This window comes from Quercus suber, unplaced genomic scaffold, assembly GCF_002906115.3.
Source record: "Quercus suber isolate HL8 unplaced genomic scaffold, Cork oak 2.0 scaffold_24, whole genome shotgun sequence".
Taxonomy (NCBI): Eukaryota; Viridiplantae; Streptophyta; class Magnoliopsida; order Fagales; family Fagaceae; genus Quercus; species Quercus suber.
Genome location: NW_027069489.1, coordinates 348,451 through 360,863, shown reverse-complemented (window position 1 = coordinate 360,863; position 12,413 = coordinate 348,451). Strand labels below are relative to the sequence as shown.

The 12,413-nt window shown below is 34.4% G+C and overlaps 1 protein-coding gene across 1 annotated transcript; it reads left to right on the top strand.

Moving 5' to 3' along the window:
• Positions 1 to 4,534: 4,534 nt before the first annotated feature.
• Positions 4,535 to 6,667, top strand: LOC111988030 (uncharacterized). The gene is made up of 2 exons (XM_024019786.2): positions 4,535 to 5,294; positions 5,517 to 6,667. Exons 1-2 carry the CDS (start codon positions 4,535 to 4,537, stop codon positions 6,665 to 6,667), a joined length of 1,911 nt encoding a protein of 636 aa, XP_023875554.2.
• The last annotated feature ends 5,746 nt before the right edge of the window (positions 6,668 to 12,413 follow it).

The window sequence follows — 12,413 nt, the reverse complement described above, 5'->3', positions numbered from 1 at the left end:
TACATTGAATGAGAATTATGGCGGGAATTGTAATCTTTATAACTAGTAATAAAGTGTGTTGTAATATAATAACTAAACCTATTCATTAGTTTGGTTATGAGTTATAACATTAAAATAAAACTTAACATTTATTTTAGGAAATATCTTACTCATACAATTATATCTCCTTAAAAATTATTATTTTTAAATTTAAGAGAGATATGTGTTATTTTTTATGATTTTTTATTTTTATAATTGTTAGATTTATATGGAAAGTTTGTTTATTTGGAAATATATTAAGTTTTAAAATTATTGCACTTACTAAGGAATAATTAATACAACCTTTTAAAGAGGAATAGTTATTCCTCATTTTGAAGAATAGCTATTCATAAGGAATGACTATTCCTTGTAATAAAAACATAATCAAACTAAAGAATAACTAAACTATAGGAATAACTATTACATTACAACGCCTATTACAGTCTACCAAACATGCCCTTAATGTCACATTATGGTAATGTGCATCATATCAAAGATACATCATAGTGAACAAAACGCCCCTTAGAGTGAACTATCTTTTTTTATAATCTAGCCCAGAGTATTGAACTCCATTTGATAGAGAACCGTTGGAGGAACTAAACATTGAATATACTTGGATTTGTTTTTTTTTTTTTGGGGGGCGTCTTCTTTTTATGTAACTAGTAAGTTGCCCGTGCAAAGCACGGATAATGTTGTAATGTTTTATATAAGATGACTTTGGAGAATGCTGTACATATATTATATAGCATAATTATTATAGAATTTTGTTAGTAATGAATTCATCATAAGAAGCAACAATTATAAATTGCACACACATATCCATTATAATTAATGAGAAATAAGAAAACAACTTTGGAGAAATATTGTAGAATAAAAGTTGATATAAAATATGTCTTTCTCTTTCTTCTTAATTCTAAAACAAAAATACACATCCCAAACACTCACAGTTAATCACAATCTTTACAAAACTCACAAGTTCACAACCTTTGACCTTAACATAATAGTTAATCTACGAAGCTTGCTAGTAAAACTAAATTCAAACTAAACCTTAGTCTCTAGCCATGTTTTTTATTCCAAAGTTGGGTATCATTTGTTGTCTAGTGTTTTATCATGAATTGTAGAAGCGTAATGAGACATATATTTAAATCTCTAAGAAATTAAAGAGATCAGCATTAAAAAAAAGTGTCAATTTACAATGTGAGCACATGAAAAATAGTTCACTGCTTCTACATTAATTGTTGTCTACAACAAAACACTCAGCTGTTTTATCAAACAACTTGCGTGCATGTAACAAAAATGTAGTTGCGTGAGTCCAAACCAAAATAATAAAGCAAAACTTAAAGAGATCAAAATAATAAAGCAAAGATTTAAGAGAGATTCTAGAGATTATATACCCATCTTTTATTGGAAAAATTAACTTACAATTCAATTGAGGATCCGAAGCATAGCTCTGAGAAGGAGATATGATAGTTGAAGCAAATTGGCATCAATGGAGGAAGAAAGGACAGAGGTATCTAATAGGATTTTGGTTATTCTCCAAAGAAGTGTTACACCGATTCATTTTCCTAGGTGTCCAGCAAGTTGTAAAGGCTGTAGATAGATATAGATATTGATTTCAAAAGAAACACGTTAGTGTGCATTAAATATAAAGGGGGAACTGAAGACTTCAAGAAAGAGAAAGAGATGAACTGTTTTTGCTGAAGCCATTAAGTAACCTGCATTGTTTCTATTTCTAAATGCATGTAAGAATTAACCTTTTTAAAAGGAGGTGAGGTGGAAGATCAAATGCAATAATTACCCAAATAGAGCTCTAATAGAGTGCCACATGGCAGGACCTTATGCACTCCCGCATGAGGTCTCTGCTTTTATATATATATTGATGTAATCATTTCACATCAGTAATTGGGAATTCAAAGATTTTCAAAACGAATTAAAATCCAGCCCAGTGAAATGTTTCTGAGATTGTAAGCAAGCTAGGCACCATGATGTGCTTGGAGGGCTACAATATGATTCTATTTTTAAAATGTTTTATGAGAAAATGGAAAAACAATTAATTTTACTAACAACTTTAATTTTTATATTTTCTATAAAAATGATGTCAAAACTTTCTTAGTATGTTTTATTAATAATTGCAATAAAGGCAATTATTAACATGACCCTTCCATATAATAACCAATGCGTTATAATAAGGCAAAACTACCCCTACTAGGCTACTACATATTTAAATTAGAACATGGACGAAGCCATTCATAGATTTGGGGGCAATGNTAAAGAGATCAGCATTAAAAAAAAGTGCCACCGTCCTCCACATTTCAATGTTTGATCAAATCCTATTAAAGCTCAAAATTAATAAATTTTTCTAGGACTACAGTTAGTGCCAAATTCAAATTTGGCAACACTATGTTATTTTTTGTAAGTCTCCCAAACTAATATGAATATGACCTTTTGCAATATGCAGTCATTTGACAAACTGAATCCACAATGGTTGAAAAGTGATTCCAAAACACATATATTTGAATGCCCCAATAAAACTTTCAAATTTTCATCATACATAGAACATTTTGTACTTTAACATAGCAACTTGCCAAATATAAGCATGTACATGCCTTAAAACTATACATTATTATTAATTAAAAAAGAAACTTTTCAATCTTTATAGTACTATAGCGTCATTGTTTGAATGCTCCACCTTCTAAGGAAGATTGCATAAATTTTTTCTTCAGCACATGTAAACTTAGACCTTTTAACTCATTGTCTTACACTAAGTTCATTAATAGCCACATGAACTAAAATGAGGTCTACTCCCCTGATGCTTAACTACATCCAAATAACATTAAAAATTTATCAAGAATGAAAAGATTAATATCATTTTTCTTTTCTTTTTGGGAATGAAAGGCATATCCCCCAAAAACGACAAAGAATCAACATTGATAAAGAGCTAAGTTAAAATCAAAGGAGAAAGAACACTTAATTGAAATAGGCATGAAAAATTAAATTTATATTGTGTGAATATCTTGCAAGAAAATATAGTTAAACCAAGAATTCCATATAACGCCTTCAAGCCCTGTAGCAAAACCAAACATCACTTTGTCCATAGAAAAGCATAAACCTCTACACACCTTCTACAATCATTATTTCTATTTAAACCCATATGCTTTAAGTTACACACCTTCTACAATCATTATTTCTATTTAAACCCATATGCTTTAAGTTACATCTTATGGACAATGAAGCCTTACCTGATCAAGAACCAAAAGTCCCTCAAACATCCCCACTTCTATGAGTCAAGATCCAAGTACCGTACTCTTCATTTGGCTTTTCCCCCCCCCCCCCCCCAAAATTTTTTAAAATATAATTATATAACTATAGATTTAGGTACTAATTTTAGCAATTTCATTCAATAAAATTACATTTTATCTCTCTTATTGATCATTATAAGAGAAATGTTACAACTACAAACTTTTTTACAACATTTTTAAGGACTATTGAGGTAGCAAATTCTTACTGATTTGCATCTGGGTCCACCACTTACATCACTTTTTTACTTACTAATAACCACTAATCACAAAAAAAATTTGTAGATCTAGTATTTTCCTCCTCCTTTAAAGTCCATAAAAAAAAATTTATAAATCTAAAATCTAAAAAAAACAATATACAAGCCCAAAATATTATCCCAACAACAAAAATTACCAATAGGTAATAGCTAAGCTAAAAAAAAAATTGAGACAAATCAACTAATTTTACCAAAAGCAAACAACTTAGCCCTTTAAAAAACCTGAAACAAAATAATTTTGTCCTTACCAACAAAAGACACACTCTGCACACACATAAAAATAATAATAATAAAAGAAAATTTTTGTCGGCTAAGTAATAGAGCTGAAAGCCAAAGCCATTGCATATAGCTAACAATAAAACTGCTCCCCCTAACTCCAAGTCTTAGCTCCATCCCTGAATTAGAAGATATTAAATAAATAAAAAATGAAACGACATAATAGAGATATGATCCACCTAACCCAAATGCTTTGAAAAGTGCATCTTGTTTTATGCTCAAGACAATAATAGAGTTTAGGAAGCACGAACACGAGTATTTGTACGGGTATAATACAACAATATGAATAATTTTTAAAAAATTATAGCATGACATAGTGTGTATGAGTACAACACTAGAACAGCGTCCCAAATGAAATATTCATGCTTTCTAAGGTAGAGTGCTCTCCTTCTAGATACTTGTTTCATTTTATGCAAATGGGAAATCCTGACGAACACATGCTTATGTCCTTGGGGGAAAACAAAAAACATTTGCAACAAAAGATTAAACTAATAACTATTAAATAAAAATTATATATATATATATATAGACTCAAGTGGAGCTTGAAATAGGTAGCTAAATATAGAATAAGACTATTTTGTTTTTGAAGGAATATTGGATAAGACTATAAAGTGATCTAGAGGGTATAAGTAGAATTTTTAAATGTCGGCTGCACCTTATATATATATATATAAGTAGAATTTTTAAATGTCTTCTTTTCTCTTTATTTTGGTGACTGATGTTTTGTCTAGATTATTTCTTCAGAAAGAGGCTGAAGGTTCTCTCCAAGGCATCAAGATTGCGAGAAACTGCCCCCCAATTTCACATCTTATGTTTGTTGATGATCTTGTGGTATTTTCTCGAGCTAACCATGACGACCTTGCGGCTATCCAATATTGCTTATCTCAATTTCAGACTTGGTCTGGGCTTTCCATCAACAAGAGGAAATCGGCAATAACTTTTAGTCAAAATGTTCCTCCATCATCCAAAATCTCTCTGCGCAACTTGACTGGTTTGAACCAACCAACTTCCAAGAATTTCTACCTTGGGCTTCCCACTCATATCCAAAGAGGTCACCAAGCTCAGTTCAACATCATTTCGGAAAAGATCAACAACAGGATTTCTAGTTGGAAAGCAAAGATTTTATCTCAAGCCGCCAAAGCAACTCTTATAAAGTCTGTGCTATCCTCAATACCATCTTATTGGATGTCATCTTTTAAGCTACCAAAGTCTGTTTACGGCAAAATTGATGCTACACTTCGAGATTTTTTATGGGGATTTATTGATTCAGGTCACCATATCTATCCAAAAGCATGGGATTCTTTATGCAAACCAAAATCTACTGGAGGTTTAGGCTTCCGTCAAGCTCATAACATCAACAATGCTCTAATATCCAAACTTGGGTGGATTATTGCTTCTAGTGCTGATAAACCTTGGGCCAACCTTCTCCAATCCAAATACCTTCGTGGTTGTTCCTTCCTAACCTCTACCCTCCAACAAAACTCATCCTACATTTGGAAAGGCATTCACAAAAGCATCCCTTTGATAAAAAATAAAATAAAATAAAATAAAAAATAAAAAAAGGTTATTGCTACCTCATTGGATCTGGTTCTTCGGTGACCATTTGGCATGACCCATGGATTCCCTCAATTCCATCCTTCACCCCAACCCCCCATAACCTTGCTGCCAGACCAACAATTGGTTTCTGATATAATTGTTCCTAAAACTAGACAGTGGAACCGAGCTCTTCTCCACAACCTCTTTGACCATGATACAGCCTCTTCTATTCAACAAATCCACATTCCCTTCACTCCAGTTGCAGATTCCACTATTTGGGCAAAATGTCCAAGTGGGAAATTTTCTGTCAAGTCGGCTTACCTTGCTGACCAAAATGCCAAATTCACAAATTCTGGTCCCCTTATCGCTGTTGAATGGAAGAAATTATGGTCCATGAAGTTCAATGAACGACCCAAATACCACATTTGGAATATTGCATGGGATGTTATCCCCACTAGAGAATTCCTTGCTCGAAGAATTGCTAGGTTGGATTCATCCTGTCCCCGGTGTCATCATCCTCAAGAATCGGTGGTTCATGCTTTGTTTGAGTACCCTTTTGCCATTATTGTATGGAGGCACACAAGTATCCCCGTCAATCCATCTTCCATCCCACCAAAGTCAGCATTTGAATTGGTTAAGTCCATCCTTAATCCTATGTGTCTCCTTGGTCTCTGCCCATCAGTTGGCCCATCTTTCTCCCTATTAGCTGCAATAACGTGTGATTGCATCTGGTGGAGTAGAAACAAACTGATTTTTGAAGACCTATCCAACCCTCCTAATTGGCTTGCTGCTGACATCAACAAATCCTTCAAATCCCATTTTGAAGCATGGTTGTCCATATACCCCTCCACTGCCTCTCAATGGCGGCCCCCACCAACAGGTTGGATCAAATTCAATTTTGACGCTGCCATTCAACCAAATGCGACATTCATCTCTATTGTTGGTCATGATCCTAATGGTATGATTATCTCAGTTTGTACAACAAAGGAACCTTCTCAATCCCTAGTTTGGGGCGAAGCCAAAGCTGCCCTCCTTGCCATTTCCACAACAATAAATCTTGGTTACAAGTTTGTGATTTTTGAAGGCAATGCCAAAGTTGTCATTGACTCTATAGTTTGCTCATCTTCCGATCCTCCATGGGAAATCTCTTCCATTATCTCAGACATCCACAACCTTTTTCCTTACTTTTTTGTTGCAAAATTCTCTTTTTGCTATCGTTCATGTAATGAGCTTGCTTATCATTTAGCCCGTTGGGCGTGTATCTCTCCAACTTGGGGACCCTAATCCATCTCTTCCATCCCTCCATGGGTCTTTTGTAAGGAAGCTGATGGATCAGTTTCCTATTGTTGTTTTTGCCTTTTTAGTAATATATCATCTTACTTTAAAAAAAAAAAAAAAATTCGAAAAAAAAAAAAAAAAAAAAAAAAAAAAGGAAGAAGGAAAAAGAAGAAGAAGAAGGTGGAACTTGAAATAGGTAGCTAAATATACGATAAGACTATTTTGTTTTTGAAGGAATATTGGATAAGACTATAGAGTGATCTAGAGGGTATATATATATATATATATAGACTCAAGTGGAACTAGAAATAGGAAGCTAAATATAGGATAAGACTATTTTGTTTTTGAAGGAATATTGGATAAGACTATAAAGTGATCTAGAGGGTATAAGTAGAATTTTCAAACGTCGGCTGCACCTTATTAGTTATAAGTCATAACTCGTTCTCATTATAGATAGACGTGGATTGATAATGGCGTTAGCACTTCTATATCATTGGACCACGGGTGAAAGAAAATCAAATAAGACATCATGGTCATTGAAGTTAACAGAAATATTTATTCTTCAAGATTTTGGGTCAGGCTTGCATCCTATTCTCGCACAAACATCACGCAAGTAGCTTTAGATCTCACGTTCAGTACTTCCTACTCTTTAAGACATAGTCCTCAAGATATTAAAGTTGAAGCATTTCTTTATGGAAACATAATAATTACAATAAGCTCAGTGCAGGATCGGAGTTTGCTTCATCAACTGACCTTTCAGACCTATTCTTGCAAGAGGGTCACCGAACTAATGTGTATATTCGCTTATCCAAGTTAGTACTTTTCGTATTCCCCACGAATTTTAACGGTGGAACACAATTCCAAATAGAAATTTTTGTAGATTGAGCAATTACCATATTATTGAATCTGAGGCCAAGGAAAGAAAAACCCAAAATACTCCACATAAATAATATTAACCTTGATAATATATATAGGCACTTACAGCATGCCAAGTATTTCACTTTAATGACCAAAAAGTCCTAAAAGGAAAGCTAGCACAAGTGACTTCAAAACACTATAATAACATAACTTGCGAATTAAACTCCAAAAACAGATTCCAATTCTCGCAAATGAGTCACATCCTGAACCTCACGAAACAGTTGTCTTTGCATCTTCCTGAAGAAAATATAATCACAAAGATGTTGCATAAGCAACATAAAAGAGGCAAATCAATTAGAGCTGATATTGATGCAATTAATCGTGGTTGAGAGAAGATTTTGTACTGAACTGAAAAAGGTTGGATTTTCAAAGTCACCCCAAAGCCGACCAAAATGGAATAAATGCAGTTCAGTTTGATTCAAATCAATTCAATTCAATTGGGTTGGGGGGTAGGGGAAAGGAATACACTACTAATTTCAGACCAATTCTAATCGATTTGAAAAATACTAAATATTCATCAATTTAAGGAATCATCAATTGATATGAGCATATCCTTAGTATGAGAATTGATACGAGCATAACCTTAGTATATGTTATTATGGTAATAATGAATCATCTGAGTAACATTTGAGGGGCAGAAAATAGAATCAAGAAAAAGAACTAGAATCCAAAAAAATAAAAAAACATCTGAAGAAGAGCTGAAGATTGCTTACCCAAATCCCAAAGATCACCCTTGGAGCACTGAAACTGCATTAAAAGGTGAGAAAGTTGTGATTAAAAACCTGTAGCCATGAGCAAACTCACTAATTCTTCATCAAAAAACTTCGCTCTTGGTTAAGGTTTTTCATCAAAACTCTCTACCTCTAACAGAGGCCAGGTGCATGTCGGCAATGGAGTGCTGAAGAAAGGAGAAAGGCTATTAATAAGAATTAAGTTCTATTGATAAAAGAGAAAATACTTTTGTTCACAATGATGAACACAATACAAACAGTTATATAGATCATCTGAGTAATGGAAGTCAAAAATAGAGCTACAAAGTTTAAAAACCCTTGTCCAAACCCAATCAAACATGGTATGGATTAACAATGATTAAAGTTGATCAAGGGATCTCTCAGCATCTTCAAACATACGACTATCCCTTTCCTTCCACACCAGCCACATCAAACAAGCCAGCACAAGGTTCCAAAAATCTGGGGAGTGCTTCCTAAACCAATTTCTCCAACCAAATAATAATGTTGGCATAGTATAAGGCAGCACCCAATGAATCCCAAATATCCAAAGAGGTCTTTCATCTTTTTCAAACATACAACTATCCCTTTCCTTCCACACCAGCCACATCAAACAAGCCGGCATGAGATTCCAAACATCTGGGGAGTGCTTCCTAAACCAATTTATCCAACCAAACAATAATGTTGGCATAGCATAAGGCAGCACCCAATGAATCCCAAATATCCAAAGAGCACTGCTCCAAAGGACGAGCAACATCACAATGTATTAAGAGGTCTTTCATCGTTTTCCCAGAACACCAACACATACAACACCAATCCCCTAATATGAACCCCATCTTAGAGTAAGAATCATACCTTATGTAGATTCCCACAAAAAGAATGACACCCAAAAACTCTTCCAAGTGAAGGAATGAGCATGTATGCCACGAATAACCTTTGTAATAGGACCAAAGGGGAGAGAGAGAGAGCGAAGGTTAAGGTGTGGAGGGAAGGTGGCTGTGACTTAAGAGTTGAGAGAGAAAATAACATACTTCCCCCAAACTACATTCTTTTATGTTTAATATATACACAAAAGTACCAAAACAATGTTCAAACCTAAGACATTAATGCAAGAAAAAAGGTGCCTCTTCCACTGAGTAATACATACTTATGTGTTTAAGATTCATACAAAAAGTAACATGTCAGTTGGTTTCGATACCAGAAACCCAGGCCCCAAGATCTAACCAAAGAACTGATTTTTTTTTTTTTTTTTCAGAAATTAAAAACACCACAGACCGATACTGAAGAAGAACTAGCCAAAACTGAAAAATCCAATCAGTTTTGGTTGGTCAGTTCAAAGTACTGGTTTTATAAACCGCCCTAAAAATCAATGAACATCAGATTTTCTATGTTTTTCTAAGAAAAGTTACAGCTAACAATACATTAAATAAGTCAACATCAGTCATTAGTGCATGTAACCACAATAATGAATGATGTTACAGACTTACAGCAAGCAGGATGAGTACAAGTCTTACAGCACCCCAAATAGACAGATATTTCTTGGATTAGAAAGACAGTAACATTTAAAAAGCTAAACAGGGTAAAGATCCAAACTACAACTAAACAGCATTATACCAAAAACTGAGGTCCCTAAACCAGAGTACACATTCACAAGTTGCACTAATTTTAAAAACTAGACAAAGATACCAATCAACCAAACAGTTAGCAGAGTCCACCAAGAGATGAGTACAAAGGTAGATATGCTGCATCTCTCTCCATGTCAAGGGCGAGCTCGCTTATTGCTGCATGATGGACACTTGTACTGCTTAATATGCTCTGCCCTAGCAGGGGTAATCTTTACACACTTCCCATGAAACCACTTCTCACAAATGTCACAGCAAATCCAAAATTCATCTGATGCATAGTTCTCCCCACATGCTCCACACAAGGTCTCGCCATGCTCATCTTCGTCTTCCTCATCCACGACCTCATCTTCCTCCTTCGTAGGAGTAGCTTTTGGATATTTTGGCGCTTCCATTGCCCGCTGCTTTGTCAAAAAAATATAAGAAAACAAATATAAATCAATTGATAAGAGAAACAGGGGTAGTAGAGTGTGTAATTGTAGCCAGTAGGTAAACATTTTGTCCCAAACCAAAGTATGAACTTTCCCTAAATGAATAAATTTTAAAACAATGGTGAATGAATCTCTTAAGTGCTGGTTACAACTAAGGGAAAAATCTAAAAAGAATGATGTCAAGAAATCCAGGAATGGTTAATAATAGCTCCCCAAATGTACAATTTCAGAAGCTGAGACATGACAGCCCCGTTATTTTCTGTCACTACAACACAAACAAGTCAGTCAATCTGTTACATGCCAGTGACACTGAGGGGCAACATCCATCGTAGTACTACATTTTTTTTTTCTTTTAAAAGGCATTCATATCCAACAATGCTACATTCTCACTTCAAGCTGTGATTTGTGGTAATGTTGCCACAGTCCTAAGATGCCATATTATTATTAAGTACGAAGTCATGGCAACTAGGACCAAACCCAAATCAGGTTTTCTTGTTTTCACTGCCTCACTGGAAAGAAAACAAAGAGACTTCTTTTCCAATCAACTACACTAAGCTAAAATGTCAGTTTGTAGGAAATTCTAATTTTAAAGTGACAAAAAGCAACTTGGTTTATCAATACTGAATTATTGGACCAAACATTCTCCTTGATGTTACATTTTACCAAAATTATAATTGTTAAACAAAAAACCAGAACTTGGTAACAAGTTAAGACTTCCCACTGAGGAAAACACAGTTCAGTTGAGCTTCCCTCAAAAACGCCAGACCGACTTAATGGCCACTGCCCACATATGTATTGTAATTTTCTTCACCAAATAAAAGCATTATATACAGGAAATCCTTTTACCACTTTAGAATTCGACTTGGACTTGTTGCCACTGTGATTTGAGACAGATGACTTCTCCTTTGATTGTTTCTTTGCAGTACCAGACACAATTTCAAAAATTGTTGGAAGTTCATTTATCATATTAAAGAGCCGCTTCCTGCATCACGAGTAATAAGACAATGGAATAGCATCTCATGGAAAATCAGCCACATAATAAATCAAAGATTACAACATCTAAACAATGGTTTCATACTTCATGCTTCAACAACTGTAAGAATACAACTGGGTTTATCCATTTCTAGAAATCCAACTGCACCCAGCTAAAAGTAAAATATCAGTGCCTTTCATTCAACAAATGATTAAGATAGATACCTGACATCACATCTCAAAGTGCATAAAAGTGAGTCTTAATATTGTAAATAGACTGTTATTTATTGGGCATCAAGCACAGAATATATTACACTACATGATGAAGCATTACATATAGTATGAGTCAACTGAGCATGTACATTTCTATGGTACTTGATAGAACGCATGAGAAGTTGAAACCCTTCTATTAAGCACTTGCAACTAAGAGTGAAACTTCAACATTAACCATTGGACATACAAAAAAAATGGTCAATGTATGCTACATAATCAAAGATTATTCAATCTAATAAGGGGTCCAAATCTGGTTTTAAAACCCAAAAATGACGAAAAAACAGATAAAGTGGTCAGTCATTTAGTTTGCATCACAGAGGGTAAAAAATACTATTATCCAAAAACAATCAATAATAACCTCAATTGAACCAATAAAAGACCATGATTTCCAACATAAGCCAAATTTTATGGTGCCTAGATGCAAATTTCTCTCCCTTAACCATTGAGTCACCCAATCAGGCTGACTTGCCCAAAGTTACAATCATGCTGCAAGTTAAGGAACCTACACTTTAATATCAAATCACTAAAAGGAAGCGAAGTACTTAAAATGACAATATCTACAAACAATAAATTGCTAGAAAGAGTATGCCAAATCAGTAAAGGAAGATAGAAAATTCAGAAAAGTCCGTAAGTTTACCTGTCAGCCCTATCAAATCCAAATCTGGAACCAAAATAGAAGGCAACAGCAATCAGCCATGCATCACTATGGACAGCAACTAAAGATAACCAGTCCTTATCTTGCATGCCATCTCTCGCAAAGTTAATTCCCAATGCAGGCTCTGGAAGCTCTGGAGGCACCTCTTCAGCT

Excerpts from the sequence above, each read along its gene's own strand:
- LOC111988030 (XM_024019786.2), top strand. The coding sequence starts at position 4,535 with ATGTCTTCTTTTCTCTTTATTTTGGTGACTGATGTTTTGTCTAGATTA. Across the intron at positions 5,295-5,516 it reads CCAATCCAAATACCTTCGTG|ACCAACAATTGGTTTCTGAT; the intron begins GTTGTTCCTTCC and ends CCTTGCTGCCAG.